This window comes from Haemorhous mexicanus, chromosome 7, assembly GCF_027477595.1.
Source record: "Haemorhous mexicanus isolate bHaeMex1 chromosome 7, bHaeMex1.pri, whole genome shotgun sequence".
Taxonomy (NCBI): Eukaryota; Metazoa; Chordata; class Aves; order Passeriformes; family Fringillidae; genus Haemorhous; species Haemorhous mexicanus.
In genome coordinates this window covers 29,051,376-29,070,194 of record NC_082347.1, presented here as the reverse complement: position 1 = coordinate 29,070,194, position 18,819 = coordinate 29,051,376, and the positions used below count along the sequence as shown (strand labels likewise).

Genomic DNA, 18,819 nt, shown 5'->3' with positions numbered 1-18,819 from the left:
GCTTCCCCTGCTCCACGCTGATGCCCTGATGCTACAGTGTGCACTGCTAAAAACTCTACTGCGTGCTGCCTCCATAATCCAGAGGCCACTCTAAATTAGTAAAGTAGAGAGAAGTGATGCTTCTACACCTACCTCATACTTTCTGTAGTTGACCAGCAAGGCCAAAAGGACAACAGCATCATACCCATGTTCCCTGCGACTAAGAGGGCTGGACAGGATCTGGAATAAACAATCACACTGTTCTGTCAGGCCTCCTGCAGGAAGCTTGCAGTGACTCAGAGCACAGCCATGAAATGTATGTGTAAGAGCAAATTATGTCCTATCTGAAAGAGGATATTTGGGTGAAGGGAGTGTCAGTGCCTCAAGGAAGTTCTGCACACACAGAAGCTCATTTATCACAGAAAGGATGCACATAGGCTTTCAGGGCATAAAGGGCAAATATATTTCACAACAGCATTGTATAATATCTCATCATAAACTGTGCAAGTGTTCTGGGTCTCTCCAAGGCTCAGTTTCACTGAAAAAAAGTATAATTTATCCAAGAGCAGAAAAAATATATCCACACTACCTTCCGAAAAACAGTTTCTCCAGTAAAGAAATTCTGTGTGAAATTAGCCCAGAAATCTGTTCAGTATCTTTTTAGTCAGTAGTGACTAAAAACAGCAGACTAGTGTAAAGGGGAGAGAACATTACAAAATATATGTATGACTGAGCTATGAACGGAAGCAGCAACAGTGCCAGTGAACTACATCGCGTTGAAAAAGCTGAAAAGCAAACACATTACTGAAAGTTCTCACTATGGAAGAGTCCCCACAGTAGAAGGAAGAACCCTTACCTGTAAAATAGCTTCAAATATGCTGTTAATCATCACATACTCCAGGATGGTGTTCTGGCTAATGTTATCTGTCACCTGAGTACAAACAAAAGTTTTAAAAGCTCATCCGAAACCTCCACCAATGCTCTAGCTGCCTCTGGCATACATTGGGAACAGGAGAGTTCTGCTTCCAGATGGACACATTTATCCAGAATCTCACACTTAGCAAGTCAAGGTGTGACTAGCAATAGAGCTAGACATGAAGTAAAAGAAATCTGTCCTGCCTGCCAGCCCTGTCTCTGCCAAGAAGCACTACCCACGGACTAAGAGCTCCCCCACTCCTCCACACGCTGGTATTTTGCACAGCTGCATGAATGACAACAGCCATCAGCTGTTGCAGGCTCTACACAGGAGGCAGAGAATGAAAAACAGGGCGCATATGCTCCACTGAGAAGCTTCCCATCATGAAGAAGGCAATGAAGAGCTCCACCACTCTCAATTATCTCTTATCACAGTCAAAATAGTTCACAGTTGACCATCTCCAAAAGCTGATGAGTGGCAATTTATTACAACTTCCTCATTCTTCACATCCTCACCACTCTGGTCTAGTCCACACTTTCTGTCTTTCATCAACCCTTCTCCCTTCCTTTCCATTTATCTGAGACTTCTTAAGTATCTTTTTCCTAAAAAAAACCCCACACCCGTGAGTCCAACTGATACATCCTCCTGCCTCTCCCCTTCAGCCCCAGTTGGCACCCATCTAACAGGTTGAAAAGTGTCTGCACTGGCATCATGGTTGGAGCTACCATGCATGTTCTGGACTGACACTGGCTCTCATTCACCACTTCTTTCTACTTCTTAAGCTTCACACTGCAGCATTCTGCTCAAGTTTTGAAACAGTTCCATCCCTCAGATGTGGCTTATATAAGCCCTTAAGTTATTATGCAGCTGGTAATTACTTACTGTCACCAAGCAGAGAAGCAGCTTCAGACACAAGCTTTTTAGGCTTTCAGAACCTTCTGCACAGAGGAGGGAGTCCAAGCTCTCCATCAGATTCTAAAGAACAACAGTCACATTATTTAAAAGTAGTATTTTAAATTACTTGAAATGTTTTCTATACAAAGCCTTCTGGAAGATTAAAGTAGCAGAGCACCAATATAAAGTCATGTTATTCCAGAATCAATAATTGAGCCATTACTACTGCTACCCAGGCCACATTCATACTATTGCTTCTCAACACTATTTGTGTTAACTACAGCTTAATGACTACTGGTAGAACATCATTATCATTTTCCTTGAGTTTTCTCCAGATGCAGCAGCACACCTCCAATCAACAATACATACATAAATTATGATTAAAAAACTGATAGGCAAACTACTAATGTTTTCCCCAAATATACTACAGGTTGTATAGAGAAGAAAAATTGCTAGTCTTGGAGAGAGATGAAAGATACAACAAGAATTCAGCTTTATCACTGGTTACTTTGTCATTTCCCAAACTCAACCTCTTTACAGTGAAGAGCATCAAGTAAGTTTAAAACAATACATGTGCTGATGGAGTGTGAGAAGAGAGGGTATGACAATCAGATAAAGAAAAAGATGTGAGGTTCAATAATAGGTGGTGATCACCTGTGACAGCCTTTGCTGGCTTTAAGTTTCTCAACAACAGTGACTACACAGTGTGGAAATAAAGAAAAAGAACATGCTCTGTTATATTACTAACCAACCCAGGGACCCCAAATGTCTGTGCTACTGGCAGGTAAAGAACTTCAGGACAGTTATTTCTAGTAAGTAGCTCAAATATTTCCCCCAAAAGCTGCTGCCTGGTAGACACACCCAGGAACACTCACTGCCCTTGCAACACAGCTGCTGTGCAAACTGCTTCTCTGCATTGCCAGGGCCTCACCTTCATACACAGCTCTGCTTTGTCAAAACCCACAAGCATGTTGATGATGTCAAACCCAGAAGTGGATTTGTTCTTCTGATGGACACCCCGGATCAATGCACACAAAGTCTGCAAAGGGAAATAACAGAAGGTGAGATGTAAGGCAACACCTCCAACTCAATAGCAGAACCCACTGCATGATCCTCTCCTAGCACTGGCAGATACTGAAATTAATACCACCAGCCTGGAGGCCACAGATTTTGTCTGACCTCTCCTCCAGCTCTGGCATTTCCAAAAGGGCTCTTAGATGCTGAAAATTCATAAAAATTGGAGAAGAATATATTTGTCCATATTTTTCTTGTTTGAGCACTAATTTCTGTTTGGTTACCACACTGCTATACCAACTTGGAGACTTGGAGCAATAAACTGTGTCTTTGTCAACAAGAAGAACCAATCTTCCCACAAAAAAAAAAAAAAGAAAAAAAAAAAAAGAAAAAGTTCCAAGTCCATCAGGCAGCTTAATTACTTCTTCATTCCAAGTTCTTGAAGATACACAGGTATCAGCACACTATGCTTCCAGCAGACTCTGAGGAAAATTTATGGACAGCAAATTACTCATTTGTCCTAAGAGACAGAAATGTCTGGGGTGACTTTTGTCATCAGGCACTTCTCAGTCCTGTGAAGAGGGGAATGAGCAGGAATACAACCACTGCAGTTTTAGATTCCAGCTTAAATTCAACAGTGAGAGGTAATTAGTTTCACATATAAAGCTGGAGACAAAACAGACTGATGGAATTAGCAGACCTCCAGAACCACACAACAGCAAGTAGACATCCTTTTTTGGGTTACTGTCAGAAACAGATACTGGGCTAAACAAACCTTTGGTCACCATGCTGATTCTCAAAAAAAGGATTGCTTAAGTTAAGTTTTGGTAACTTTCCACATTAACATAGTCTGATTAAGGAAACACTCTCCCAGTTTGAGCTCAGGATGTGTTACCTGGTTTATTTACATGCACACCGCAGGATTCTTATGGCCTGCCCTAAGTTCTTCCAAGAGTCTGGATACAAGTTTAAGAATTTGGGGCTGGTCTAAGTTGTCTCTGTAGCTATAACTACAATTTTAGTAGCACCCTTTCAAACTAATTCTAAAAATAACAATAAAACAATGCAAGATTGTACACAGATGTAATATTCTGTTTTGAGTCAACTTTTCCCAGCTCACTGCTGGTCCACAGTCTCCTACAGATGACTTCTTCAAACCTGAATTTCATATCCTGTACTCCTAAAGCTGAAATGCACTCTGCATACTCCTAAAACAAATGCATTCACCAAACTGTGAGAATCAGCTTGTGAACTAGTAACATCAAATACCAAAACTGAGGAGGGGAGTCTCTCACAAGACATGGAACAGCAGAGCTTTGGTAAGGAACAACCTGCACAAAAATGGCTATGAATTCTGAGTGATAATTCTTCACAGCTTCCAATTAGGAAGTGTCCAGCTGAGGCAATTTCCTGCATAAATTTCACACTAACTTCTCCAGAGCTTTATTTCTTTTTTGACCCATACAGAAATTGAAAAAGGCAGCTGAAATAAATGAGGTGAAAGTAAAACACAAAGCTACACAGCCTAAGTACTTTTGAGACCCCCCCAAACTGACAGCCTGCGATGTGAACAAGCCCCTTTGATTGCTCATTGCCATCCACTTCATCCTCCATCATCAGATCCTCATGAATTCTGAAACCACCTATTGCTGTGCCAAGAGTAGAGACTATGAATGTTTGGAACCTCCACAGACAACAAGTAGCAACTGCCCTGTAGACATCACTTCTCAATAACAAAGAAACAAGCACAAGGTGTTTGATACCAGCAACAAACACATGGCCTCATCAGAAGCAGTAAGACAGCGTTCCCTGTCCCCCAGCATGGTACCTGTAATGCATTCACCACTCTGATTGGGTGCTCCTCACCCAGGGCCTGGATGCAGTGCTGAAACAAGCAGTTGATGTTATCTTTTATCTTCATTAATTCTTCCCCATCCAGAGCCTCCAGCTTGCCTTCTAGATACTCCAGGTTGACCTGTCAGGTTAAGAAGCAGTTCAGGCACATTATACCATCACCAACACCTTAGAAACAGAAGTCCTTGCACTGTCTGCCACTTTGTAGGCAGAACAGCAACAGGATGTTCACATTCTGTTACCTTCATGAGAAACAGCTCCTCCCAAAACCTAGGGTTGCACTTACTGGGGTCCTCCGTCTGCAAGGAAAAGAAACAAGGCATGAGGGCAAGGAAATCGTTCAGGCAGAATTTAAAGAAAGTCTTTATCATGGATAGCTCAGAGTCAGCATCACCTGCCAGATGACCAAGAGGTCTCAAAGTGCAGAATTCTGGCTACAGAGATTCCCAAAATAAAGAAGGACCAAGAGAAGCAGCTCTCAATTGGGATGCCTCTGTTTATTTTCTGAATTGTTTAGAAGTCTGAGAAAGCCACGACTTCCCATAGATGGTATGGTTCTGGTAAGCAACAGGACATGGAAACATTTTGGAAGAGAGCAGAATACAGAGTTCTGCATGACAGTAGGAGAGCCTGGAGCATGTGCCTACACTGTGCAGTGTACACTGTACACTGTTCCTTACCTTGAGGAAAGAAATCCACTGAGAAAAAACCCTCAGCATAAACTAAACCAAGAAAATTTAACACAACCCTTTAGAAAAAAAGAGATGCTCAGCTGCTTACCGTGAAAATTTCATCATACATCAACACCACTTTCTCTTTCAATGGCTTCTTGGAGGCTGACGATTTACGGAGCAGCCCACCTTTCTTCTCTGTCTGGGCCATGCTGTATACCCTGAAGGGAAGAACAGACAAAAAAGCTCAGAAAACTTGAACTTTTCTTCAAGGCATATATGGCCTGCCTCAACCATGAGAGATTTTTTTCACTGCACTGAAATACTCACAGTCTCTCACAAGCTGTAAGTAGGGGCATTTATAACTACACCAGATAAGAAATCAGATCAAAGGACCCATATAGTTCTACATCCCATTTCAAAGACAGGCAGAAGTCCACACACAGGCAGAAACAGAATAAGCTCCTTATGGATAAATTTTAATTCTTCTCTATTAGAAAGTGATTCATTATCCAGACCAATGCAGTTTACATTTAGAAAAGTATGTATTTTTTAATCTCACTGGAGGAACTGTGATACTTGATATCAAATAGGTACCCAGTCTTTTTTTATACTGGTCAAGCCTCAAAGGCATCTGGTGACATGAAGCTCCTGAAACTATTTGAAAGTCTTCTCTTTTCTGTTTAATTTGCTGCCCACCAAAGCACTTCAAATTCTGCTTTTTGTACTCTGAAGTGGCATCCAACACAAGGAAAGCCTCCCTCTGCACCTTAGCATCCTTATGGGGATGCTGCTCTGGGCCAGCTGCTCTGAAAATTCAGCCAGAGAGGAAGCCCAACCACAAATGCATCCCATGTGGTTCTGTTTTGGGAGGAGGATGCAAGACAGAGGACAAGATTTACGGGGATTTTTTTTTTAACCAAATTAATTTCTTGATCCACTTGACAGCAAAGGGTTTTCTAAAACCACAAAGTTCTACTATCAGTATTGGTGCCTTACTGATCATACTATTAAAAAAAAAAGGAGTATCCTTATTACAAAATGAGCCATTATACAAAGTAATGTGGTCCTGAGCTTTCTGTGAGACAACCCACTCCAGGGGCTGAGTCAGAACACACAACTTGCCACATATTCTCAACCTCATGTGTGATGCTACCAAGTGCAGCACTACTCTGACCTTGCAAATACACATTTATCTGCAATCACAGATTTTCCTGGCAAGCATCACAGCTTTAGCACTGTTCTGACCTCCTCCATCACTGCAGCATGTCAGAAGTACTTAGCAGAAAAGGAATGCCATCCCTTCTCATACCCCTGAGCTCCCAGACTTTCTCCCATACCTCCAAAGGTAATTGCACACATGGTAACAGCATCCCACCCACAGAGGCTTAAGTCATGCTCCAGAAAAGCATGGGCAGGCTCCTGTGGTCATTGTGTTCAGCCATGATAAATCATGGACAGAGAGGTAAGTTCGCCGTTCCAATCGAGGACCCCAGAGCTTTCTGAGCTGACACCATGGAGGTAGCTTTGGATGTAGTCTCAATCCCAGACTGTCTGAACCCTCTCCCACAGGTTTAGATCTGCTTTTCTCTCAAAGTTCTACCAACTACTGAATACTAGTTCCAGATCTCCCTTACATTCTTTCCACTACAGACAATTTTTAGCTGACTTACAACTATGTTTTTAACTAGGACTCTCAGGCTTCCAGAGTCATTACTCAAACATCCATCCCTTTAGCCATAAATCTTGGTTCTAAGGGACAGAAAAACATTTTCAGGCCTGGAAAAACAATTCTGCAGCAAAAGACCCTGCCCCAGGTGCAAAGGGAAGGAGCTTTGCCAGGATGGGAAAGGGTAGGAAAGAGAGCAGCAGATCTCACACCTGGAAAGCTAACATTTACATAGGCAGAGAGGTGTTGTCTTCCCACTAGAAAGGGAACCAGCTGGCTGGTTATGGGCTGGAGTGGGAATGGGAAGACGCCCTGACAGAAGAAAGCTTAGCAACGACTGCACCATAACCTTCTGTAAAAACCAAAATTATTCCCATAGCCTAGTAGGTCTTTGTATCAAACTAAGATGGAAGAAGTTTCCAACTAACAAACAAAAAAAAAAAAAACATTATTCAATCATCTTGATAGCTTTTCTTTTAAAGACTTTGCGTTATTTTTAAACTGTCAAGGGAAATAAGACATTATTCTAATTAGAAACATAACTGGAAACACTGAGAAATCTATTAAAAACCAAATCAAGAGCGATGTCACTTTTAGCCTAGGAATACAAATCTTGGGTAAGGTTGCACAAAACAATTTTCCTACTAGAACTGTAAGTTTCTGAACCAAAAACAGCTGCCAGCCCCAGCATACAAACACATCCATCAGTGTGCTTCTAATTGAATCACAGCTAACGAATCCCAATGTCAAAACTAATAAACTAACTCTCAGTGCTTCTAGGTCAGCGTTCTCACATCAAATGTGTACGTGAATGGGAGGGGATCAATAAGTTCTGCTGAGTCCCTGGATTTTCAGAGCTGTATTTTAACCCCTCTCCTACATTTCCAGAAAGACAGAAAAATCGAAATACATCAAGATACAAAGGGTGAGCATCAGAAGGATCACATGATCATTTGAAAATTCTAGTCTCTGTCAAAATGGGTCTTAGGATTCACATTCTCTCAATCAAAGCTGCACAGAGCACATACACAGACAACTGCTAGAGGCAAGGATTAAATAACGTTCTTGTTTATAATTTGCTGTTCTACAAATGAGCACATGGAGAAGCAAAGAGAGAAATGTAACTCATGCCTCTCATGCCAACGTTTTATTAGGCTGTGTTTGTTTTGTGACCTATGATGATCGGGTCACACAAATGGTTTTTTCTTTTCACTTTATGCAATTACATTTTCTAGATGTCATAAAGACAAACAGAAAACTGCATTTTGCTAATGGAGACCGTCTACTCATCTGCAGAAAACAACAGTTAAATGCACAAAACATTTATAAATAAGTTGCAGAGGTGTCAAATTATCATGATGCCCTGACAGCTTATGAAAACAACAACATTGATGATAATTAACAATTTCCCTTTAAACACCACATTTAAAAGGCATGGGTGCATTTTCCACGTTTTAGGTTCAAATGGATAATTTATTCTGTCAATAGGTTATTCCCATTAACACATGCTGCTAAGTGAATCCTGCTGTATTTGCTGACTGCATGACTGCACAGGAGAACTGCCCCTCAGGGCCACAAGAAGCACACGTATGGGGATTTTTAGAACAACAAACACTTTGCTGTGCAGCAGAAGATCCAAGATGCTTCATATGGAACTAAAAGAAAACTTGACAGAGCACGAGTCTTGGCAGCTCAAAGGCAGGAAGATAAAAGACACAAGTTCAGGCAGACTTTTGCTTTATCTCTCATCAACCCCAGGATCAGCTGATCCAGTCAGGAAGAGATGAGCACATCCAACCATCCACCTTCTTTCTGTTTCACTCCAGAACTCGTAACAGAGATTCCAACCAAACATATGACATTCCGATGAACACAGCTCTGTTAGCTTTTTGTTAGAGTAGCCACAGGGTAAACGAACCTGGTATTTTGAGTCTGAGATTTACTCAGACTTGTGCACACTGAGAATTGCTACACAATGCTTCACACTGTCACTCAGCTCCTGCACAGACTTATTAGTATTCCATAGACTGTCTTTTAACAGCAAAAATACTGTCAAGAGGATAACATTAATGCACATCTGCACCATAATGACATCAGGATCTAAAACTTTTAACTTCTGTAATCTTGCATGCAGCCCATCAAGCACAGCACTTTGCATTTAATTGCCTTGGCTAACAAACCTGAAAGTTTTCAAGATTATAAATGCACATACACAACCCCTACATGCAACCAAAGATGAATAAGTGTATTTTTTTCAGTGTGGACACCTCACAAAATATACTGCAACACTTCTTGGCTAGACAAAAAGAATACAGATTATGCAAAACTCTATTTTCACATACAACTTACTTGGCAAACCATTTATTCACTACCTGGAAAAGGCTGTGCAAATGATGTGATCTGTATTAGTTAGTTAATGTCAAAGCCCTGAACCTCAATCAATTTTATAAAGACTCTGAATAAGAACTAAGATACTTCTGCTTTTAGAATCCAATTGCCAGAGCTACTAAGATTGGACTAGCCTGTTCAAACATTTCAAAGGCAGCAATTGCCTCCTCCCTCCCTGAGTGTATGCGCCTGGGACTCAGTGTGATCATGCTTTGCCTTTCAAGGCATTCTGCAGGTACATCACTCAGGATTAAAGGAAAGTTGCTCAAAAACTGCCTCCATCATGCAAGGGGGGGAGGGGGTTTAAAAGTTAACTCACAGCTTCTAAAGCAACATGTTACAAGCTAAGCACTCATTAAATACTTCAGTGAAGTACCAGGAAAAACTTGCACTTCATCCACGTGATGAATCTGCAAATACTGAACCTGAACAACAGGCAGTTACAACACAGGTCCCAGCGCTCATCCATCGCTGGAAGCAACAGACAACCGGCACCCAGCACAACAATTTATGAATCCCAGTGCACAGGAAGTGCCTGGACCCAGTTCCAGCTGCTCTGTTAAACCCCCAGGACCACCCATCAGCAGCCGAGCAGACCCCTCTTGAGAACAAACAGAGCAAGAACACATAGGGCTTTTTTCAATGCTTTAGAAACCACCATGGCCAAATTTCTGCCATACGCCCTTTTGCAGCTCTTTCTCCACAAACTCTTGCACTGGCAGTTACAGATTGTGCAAGTATATCCACACTGCTTTTATAGTCCATTCATTGTTCACAACTTCATCTGTATATTGGCCATTAGAATAAAAACTGCTCAAACTGTGCTTTCCTCTACAACTGTAAGGCGCTCAACCCACCAGTAAGGGAAACAGTAACACAGTGTACAAGCTTTGGAGCCATGCTGCAGAATTTCCAGGTGCCTTCAGGCAGTATGCAATGAGAAACATATTCTGAAGGCGTGCAGATGACAAAAAACCCAGAGAGATTTTTCCTATTTTTTTCTGCAGTACAAAGCAATAAGCCCCAGCACAGCCACAGTCTATTTATGTATATATTACTAGAAATTCCTTCCATCCCACTCAGAGCAGTCTATATGCTTCTACATAGTACAATCTAAAGTTACATTTCTAACCTATTTTTTAGCTCTTGAAAAATTAGAAAAGCAGCTTCCTAATGCAAATACAGCCACATGCTACTTCTCCCATTGCACCTGCTTTAGCAATGATATAAAAGAGTAACATTTGAGCTACAATTTTAACACTTCATGCATAACTGCATTAATTTCTACATGTCCAGTTAAAATAACACCCAGTCCATCAACTTCACACTACCAACTACCTATGCTTCCTCCCATCAATTCCATCCAGACAAGTGCTGCATGCCTCCACCAGCATCTGTTCACACCCTTTTCATACAAGGCAATTTTTTTCCTTTCACCACACTTTCTCTCTGTATTCCTGATTACCATGACCAGCTCTCTCATGTCAGAAAATGACTTTGGGTTTTTACTTTTCAAGTCCTTTAGAATCCATCCCACATAGTTTACCATGAAATATTCTGCACTGCTTTTATACTCCCACCTAAAAGCTCACATCACCTGCAGACTTTTTCAAACACCTTCCTTCTGAAGAAAAACACTCTCCCTGTAACCTTCTCCAGTCCTTTTCCCACGGCTTCAGCTGGTGGTGTGGATCCAAGACCCACGCTGAACACAGTGCAGCTGCATGACCTCGGCTCTGACTTCTGAGGTAGCTGCTATGTTCTAAGAGCTGCACAGTAAAGTCATGCCAAGATAAGAAAGGTGAAGCTGCAGAGTGGGTAGCATTTTTGAGATACAGACCATCAGCAGCACAAGTACTCAGGAGTTAAAATGCAAACATGAAAAGGTGTAAGTTCAAAAAAAAAAAAATCAAAAATAAGGAGCCAGAATACAGCAACTCAGCAACTCTGAGCAGCAGAGGCTGACCCTTCCTCTCCTAATGGATGTCTGCATGGCTGCCTGGTGTGTTAGCTGGGGGAGGGAGCAGATGAATGCTTAGTCCAGCAGCCCATTAAAGCCTCACTGTTCCTTTTGTGCATGGTAGCTAATAACTGTTTAACTTTTCTACACTGTATGTACCCTACCCACAGTATCTCTTTGCACATAGCAAAAGTGCCAGAAACGACACAATGTGGATCAACCTATTATCACTGGAAAGCCAAACTGTTGTCCTTTCCTCCCCTTGAAATTCCTCTTCTACATTTTTGTCACATTTCCTATTAGAGCTCAAACAGCTGGTGAACTGCAGCCACCACGTATCGCAATGCTTCAAATTATCTCATTGCTTTGCATATTCCACCCACCCGCTCCCCCTAATTGGCTCTCACCATACATTCGGATTACAGTCTCTGCTGATGAACAAACTTTGTTACAGCGACACAGGCAACAGGGTTTGACCGAGGCCGCAGCTTGCTCGTGCAGTAAGTGCCCCTGCCTTCAGCATAACAAACACTGCAAGCTCCCACTGCTTTGCCACTGTTGCTGTTCCCCTTTGCTTTGCCCGTACAAATGTTCGGAGAAGGGTGAGGTAAACCAGACAACTGGAATGATCAGCGAAGGCTCGCTCGGTTCCTAGGAGCTATCCCGAGCCCAAACCACCGGCAGCCGGGTACAGTGCGGCCCACGAGCACCGAAGGGCTGGGCTGCGGCAGGCCCCGAGGCCTCGTCGGGGCCGGCACCCGGGGCACGCACCGGGGCACCGCGGCGTCCCGGCGGGCCACGAGAAGCACCTCCCGCTGCACGGGCTGCGTGCGGCCGCTCCCGCAGCTAACCGGGGTGGGCAGCGAGCGACCGTGGAACGGGATGCCGGTACCCAGCGAGGCCCCTCGCGGCGGGGAGCGCACCCGCCCTGCGGAGCCCCCGGTGCAGCGGAGCCCCCGGTGCCGGAGGGGCAGCGGGGGCGCGCCCGGCCCCGCAGGCGGGGTCCCGTGTTCCCCCCGCCGCTCCCGCACTCACCTGCGGGCAGCCGCTCCCCGCACACCGCGCAGGCGCCGCGCGTGCGCCCGCCGGTTCCCCGCGCGGCCGCGGCTCCCGCAGGCGGGGCGGGCGGAGGAGGCTCCTCCCTGGGCCGGTTGGAGCTCGGCTCGCCCCGCGGGGACTGACACACGCACGTACACACGCACCCCGGTAACAAATGGCCCCGCCGTCTGCGGGGACCCGCAGGTTGCCCTCGGGACGCGGCCCCGCAGCCCACTCCGCACCGGCGGCGGAAGTAGGAGCGGGACGGCCCGCGGCTCGGAGCGGCTCCGCCCGGAAACCCGCGGCCCCGTGACTGCGCAGCGCTGAGCGGAGCTGCCACTGGCCCGGGCCCGGGCCCGGTCGTCAGTCGCCGCGCGGCAGGTGGGTCCCGGCGGGAGGGGGACCTGGCGTGTGCCCGGGACAGCGCGGAGTTCTCTCGGGCGGCGCTGGGTGTGTGGCGAGCTCCGGGTGCGGCCGGTCCCTGGGAGTCGCTGCCGCGGAGCCGGCTCGCCGCGGGGGGGAAGGTGCTCGAGGTGTCCATGGGGGCCTCCTAGAGAGCCGAGGGAGCAGGGTGCCGGCAGTAGGGCGTGGCGGGGCTCCGGGAGGGGACTGAGTGGCGGCTGTGGCTCCGTGCCCCAACTCGCCCTGCTGCACGCTGTCCTGACAGGATGAAGCTGCGGCAGGTCTCCGACTTGAGTGACTTCAGCCGAGGCCACTGGCTGCGGGAGTTGCTGTGCCGCGGAGAAGAGCCCAGCCACGTCCAGTCCAGCCCCGACGGGCAGCATGTCTTGCTCCTGCAGAAGAGCCGGCCGCCCACCTTGCCGCGGGTGGTGGCCTTCCAGCGCCACAGCATCGCTGGAGCCGACCTGGAGAGGAGCTGGCAGCCGCCCCAGCCAGCCCCCGTGGGACTGCTCTTCCTGCAGAGCCCTGTGGTTTCGGACTCCTGGGTACTGGCCGTGGTGTGGGAGCATGGCCGGACCGAGGTCTGGCACTTTGTGGTGGCCGTGGGCTGGCAGCTGCTGCAGACGCTGGAGCTGTGCCAGGGTGCCCGGGCACGAGTCGTCTCCGTGTGCAGCCAGGGAGCCACCCTGGTGTGGTGTGAGGAGAGGCCGCCGCTGGGTGCTCACTCGGACGTGAGCAAGTGTGCCTTCAGGTTCTGTGTCTGTGCCCGTGCTCTGGAGGTGGGGGAGCAAGGTGTGCGGCTGGGCACTGCGAGGATAGTCCTGCACAACAGCCCCGAGTACCGGGTCCTGGCCTCTCCCCAGCATGTCTTCCTAGTGCCTGCTGCTGCCGGCTTTGCCACCACTTCCAAATTCCTCCTCATCTGGCATCCAGAGAAGGCAGAGTTCACCATCACATCCCCCTCTGCAGGCTTCATCCACAGCAAGGTGCTGCGCTCCAGCAGCGAGTCAGACTTCAAGAAGCTCCTGCTGGGTTCTGTGGGCCTTCTCTCAGGTTTTGCGCCTCTGGACATTCACACCTCCACTGTGTCCAACAGTGGGGGTCTGCTGCTGGTGAGCACAAAGGGTTCTGTGAGTATTGTGGAGCCAGATGGGACACAGAGGCATGTCTTTGACCTGGAGGGTGTCCCCCTGGCCCAAGGGAGTCCTGTCCAGCTGAAGACTTTTGGCAGCATCCTGGCCTGTGTGCTAGCTGGAGTACTGTACCTTGTCGACCAGAACAGTGGAAGGCTTGTAGAAAAGGAAGTCCTGAGCATGAAAGAGGTGCATTTCCTGGAGTCCCAGGGAGAGGAGGACAGTATCCAGCTCCTCAGTCAGAGTGGCATTTACAGCTTTAGCTTTTCCAAACCTGAGGACAACAGCAGGCCTGAGCCATGCCTGGTGGAGATGGTGTTTGAGGAGGCCTGCAGATATTATCAGAGGAGGAGCCTCAGCAGCTCCAAGCTGACAGTGGAGAAGTTGAAGAAAGGTGGTACGTTCCAGGCTCCTGTGGTCCTCGCTGCCATCCTGCAGCACAGCCTCCACCAGAAGCAGAAGCCAGTCCGAAGCCTACAAGACTCTTACGCCAAGCTGTTGAACACAGTGAGCCTGGAGCTGCAGAGCTACATCAGCCTGGAGCTCCTCAAGACTTGCGTGGTGTGTGCCCCAGAGAGTGAGGTGGAAAGCTACTGCAATGAGCTGGTGGAGCAGGAGGTCAGCCGCATTCTGCAGTCTGACATGGACAAAGACAACTTGGCCTATCTGAACTCTGTCTTTGCCTCCTTCCCCAAGGCTGCCTGGAAGGCCACAAGGAGCTGCCTGCAGCTGCAGCAGAATGGGGATGGCCACTTGGTAGCCAGGGCCACCCCAGAGGTATGGAAGAAGGTCCTGTGTCAGCCGCAGCTGGAGGAGGTGGGTCAGAATGGGATGGTCCCACTCTTTGAGCTCATTTGTGCCTCCTTCCTGAGGTTCAAACCCAAGTGGTTGCCCAGCTTTGTGGAGCTGACCCAGCAGTACGTTAGCAGCTCCTGGTCATACGGCGGCAAGGAGGGCCCAGAGGGCCGAGTGCCGCTGTACAAGAGAGCACTGGGAGTGCTGGCCCGAAAGAACAAACACAGCGAGGTGGATGACGAGATGGAACTGGAACTTCTGCTCTGCAGCAAGAGGCCTAAGGCCGTGCTGCAAGCTCTGCACCTTCTCATCCATCTGAAGCAGTGGCAGCGGGTGGTGGAGGTGGCAGAGAAGTTCTCCAAACTCAGCCCCTTACTTAACAAGGAGATATTCATCACACTGCTGGCTGAGTTTGCCCAGCACCGGGAGCTGGACCCTTACCTGGACAGGCTGTGGCCGCTGTGCCCTGCTGAGCTCACTGCCTCAGACATCCTCACCATGGTCCTGCAGCACCTCCCTCATTCCCAGGAGGACCCAGTGCCCTTCTCCAGCGAGGGGAACCAGCTGACTGTGGGCTTGCTTAAGCCACTGCTGCAAAGGGTTGTGCAGCGTCCCAGCGTCCAGGACGAGATGTACTCAGATGCCCTGCAGAGCAACACCTTCCCCCCTCCCACCCCACCCCGAGAGCACAAAATCCCCTCAAAAGCAGTGGCTGATGATGTCCCTCAGCCATCTATGGCAAGGACTTGCTCGCCCTCAGCACTGCTACAGGATGACAGTGTGTGAAGGGGGGAAGGACAATGTCATCCCAAGCCCTGGGTGCACAAGGAAAGGAAATCCTACCTGTATTGGCAGTACAGAAGCCTGCTCCTTTCTGAAGCATCTCTGCAGCATCTCGAAGAGCCTGTTGGGTGGCTGATGATGGGGGATCTCTGAGCCAGGGCAGGCCTTCTGGTTATTCCTAGCAAATGCAATTTTGTGTGTGTCAGTGGAGGAGCAAGTGTCAGGTGCATTTGCAGATGAAAATGCTGGCTGCACTACAAAACTACAGAACTACTCCCTGCCCAAAGCACTTTGTTTTCAGTTTGTTTGGCTCCTTTCTAGCTCCACTTCTACTTCCCTGATCCTCTGGTACTGGTGGTGGAGTGGTAGGCAGTACACAGTCTTTCCCCCCCCATTGAGCCCCTCAGTGAACTGGGTGGTACCTCTAAGCTCTGCCTTTGAGAAATAGGGCATGTTTTCTGCAGCTGGGTCACTGAGTCCTGCTGCTTTGGGCTCAGTCAGATGCTAAATGCCCGTGTGGCACAGCTCCATGGCACTGGGGATCCCAGCACACACACTGGCAGTTGCTGCACTCCACACATTGTCTCGCCACAGCTCCTCTGGGATCAGTCCTGTAGCTGTGAGTGATTGCAGCTACTTAGCTGAAAAGAGCAGCCTAATTCCCTTATCTCTCTGTCCCAGACAGTACCCAAACTCTCTGCTGAGCTGAGAAGCTTGCAGCAGGCTATGAGAGCTTGGGGCTGGCCCTGCCTTTCCCTTTCCTTTGTGGAAGCTTAGATTATGCTGCAGGACACCCGAGCCCTCTGTTCCCATCTCCTCTACCTTTGCCCTTTGCATACAAAGGGGCTTTGTCAGGGTTGTCTGGCTCATATTGTGCCTCTGTTTGCAAAATCAATGTAACTTGAGAGCAGTTTGTGCAGGAAGATCCAGGTTCTAGCCTCTCTCAGGTGCCCTGGCCCCTTCCACCAGGAGGGAGACCCTCGCTGTGGCTTTGCCCCTGCATTCTGGGCTCTGGTGTAAAGGAGCTGCCTGGTGCCTTGTTGGGCTGCGGGAGATTCACCTGCATTAATCCTCTTGAGAGTGGTCTTAAGTGTGGAAGACAGACTCCTTTTAAAAATAAAGGTTCCTAAAGCACTGCTGAGATGGTGGTGGATGTTTTGAGGGTACACACCCTCAGGAGGGGGCAATCTTGTTTTGCCTGTGGTGAAAAGTGGTCAGGCTCATCTCTCTGGTGCTGCCCAGCTGGCTCACAACTGGTAGAGCTGGGCTCAGAGAGCATGCCCAGACAGCTCATTCCCTCTGTGGTACTCAGCTGCTTACCACTATGAAGCCATGGAGGCAGATTCTGCACAGGCTGGAGCTCTGTGCCACAGGGAAGGGCCGTCCAGGCCATGCATGACTGTGGCTGGGCCCGACAGAGTTGAGGAAGGGAGGATTTTTTTTCTCATGAGCTGCAAATTTTCTATTTTTTTTAGGAAAACTAGCAACAGAGAGCACCTGGCTGGCCCAGCAAAATCCTGCTGCCAGGCACAGTGTCAGAGCTGCCGTTGGAGAGATTGTTGTTGTTTGTGAAACCATTGTAAAGATGTGGCAGGGTCTCCCCCAGAGAAAGGCTTGGCTGTGGAAAGTCCCTGTGGTGGAAAAAGGCCAGGCAAAGAGGAAGAGGAACTGCTGCAATGGTTCCCTAGAGACTGGCTGGTTATTGATGAGACCTTCCTTGTGGGGGGGTCCTTGTGCTGTGGCCATGGGGCACTGTGAGTTTGTCTCACTCTGGCAGCTGCCACATGTGAGTGGAGGGAACAGGACCTGAAAGGAGAGCTGGTGGCATCCACTGTGGGCATTCTCTAATGAGCTGTCCTTGCCTCCTCTCCAGGCAGCTGGTGGCCTTGCCTGACTCTGGTCTCACCCACCTCCCAGGGCTGTTAGGGAGGAGGATGATGGATGGACCCCAGCACCTCTTAGAGCCATGGCTCCAGAGATTGGAACACTGCCCTGGAGCTGCACTGAATGGAGAGCTGCTGAGAGCAAGCCCCACACCTTGGCAAAGGCTGTGCAGTCATTTGGGAGGGATATCTTCATTGCCAGGGCTGGGTTTGGGTGCAGGTAGCCACAGTGACACAGTGAATGAGGATGAAGCTCCCTGCCTTCCAGCATTGGCTCTGCAGAAAACAGAGAGCAGGGAAGAAGCAAAGCCCACAAAGCCAGCAAGTGGAAACTGAAGCCAGCAGCAATCATGTGTGAGACACAGCATCCCTGAGGCACAGCAAGGGAAGAGGAAGTGGAAACATGACGCAGTAGGGACAGCCTGAGGCCTGGGGGCAGAAGCCTCCATGTATGGGCCCCTGACAAACAGGAAATAGAATTCTGGAGGCTGAGGGTCCAGGGCAGAAAACTGAGCTGAATGCTTTCCAAGGGGTTGCTGGATATCTCACACCAAGAACCAGGAAGGGTGAGCATCCTTGGGGGAAGCAGGGGCCAAAGCAATCTGAAGGACAGATTGAGCTGACTTAAAGGCAAGCACAGGTCACACTCTGCTGGGGGGAGACAGCAGGATGTAAGGCTGGTGCAGCCTCAGATAAAGCCCAAAGGAAAAACTAGCAATTGGATCTGAAGGCAAGTGGAAAAAGCAGTAAGAGATGCACGTAGTGGAGGGGGAGCTGGCCTGGCCGTCTCACTCTGCTCCAGAGAAACTTGGACTTTGCAACAAAGGAAATGAGTCAAGCTGCTCACGTATATCCCCCGTGCCTGACACAGCTTTCGGATGGGTCCTGCACTTGCACCAAAGAGGAGCATGAAGCAATACCTGAACTCAGCCCAAGGCTCTAGACTGAGTCACTTTTGATTTACTTGTGCATGCAGCTTTTTCTGTGCAGAGCACAGTGTGTGCAGGGGTGAGCACAGAATATCCATGGCACCATGTCTTGCAGAGAGAAGGAGGTGTAGGCTGCAAGCACCCCATAAACTCACTGGAAATCCACAGATTATACATGTTAGGGTTGCCAAAGGGAAGTGGTTTTTTGCTGGGGACAGCTTGGGGTGGCACTTCATAGACAGGAGGCTCTTTGTGTGGCTTGTCCCAGGGAGGGATCTGTCACTCATCCAATCAGAGGTGCAAAGGGCTGCCCAGTGAGGGGAACATCACCCAGTCTTGGTGACACTGAGCAGTGATCCTGTATCGACCCATAGGCTGGCTGTGGGCAGAGCACACTTGGGAACACCAGAAAAAGCCCTGTGGTCTGAGGCACAGCCTCTGAGGCACAACCACACTGTGCCAGCAGTGGGGAACCCTCCAGCCCGTAGCCCTGCTTACTTCCATCACTGCT

At 48.2% G+C, this 18,819-nt stretch overlaps 2 protein-coding genes across 4 annotated transcripts in view; one reads left to right on the top strand and one right to left on the bottom strand.

The window, feature by feature from the left end:
* The window catches only part of ARMH3 (armadillo like helical domain containing 3), a 123,574-nt gene extending 110,898 nt beyond the window's left edge, over positions 1 to 12,676 (bottom strand). The window contains exons 1-8 of one of the 3 annotated variants that reach the window (XM_059851805.1): positions 12,548 to 12,676; positions 5,438 to 5,549; positions 4,900 to 4,956; positions 4,632 to 4,778; positions 2,721 to 2,828; positions 1,778 to 1,870; positions 836 to 910; positions 133 to 219 (exon numbers count right to left, since the gene is read on the bottom strand). In XM_059851805.1, coding sequence (XP_059707788.1) covers positions 133 to 219; positions 836 to 910; positions 1,778 to 1,870; positions 2,721 to 2,828; positions 4,632 to 4,778; positions 4,900 to 4,956; positions 5,438 to 5,539 — 669 coding nt within the window. In that variant the 5' untranslated portion in view covers positions 5,540 to 5,549; positions 12,548 to 12,676. Of the gene's footprint in view, positions 1 to 132; positions 220 to 835; positions 911 to 1,777; positions 1,871 to 2,720; positions 2,829 to 4,631; positions 4,779 to 4,899; positions 4,957 to 5,437; positions 5,550 to 11,752; positions 12,021 to 12,380; positions 12,483 to 12,547 lie in introns of those variants that run through there. The other 2 variants (XM_059851804.1, XM_059851806.1) reach the window with 2 other exon arrangements.
* Positions 12,620 to 16,630, top strand: HPS6 (HPS6 biogenesis of lysosomal organelles complex 2 subunit 3). Its single transcript, XM_059851808.1, has 2 exons — positions 12,620 to 12,764; positions 13,051 to 16,630. Exon 2 carries the CDS (start codon positions 13,052 to 13,054, stop codon positions 15,497 to 15,499), a length of 2,448 nt encoding a protein of 815 aa, XP_059707791.1. The 5' UTR covers positions 12,620 to 12,764; position 13,051; the 3' UTR covers positions 15,500 to 16,630.
* Positions 16,631 to 18,819: the final 2,189 nt, after the last annotated feature.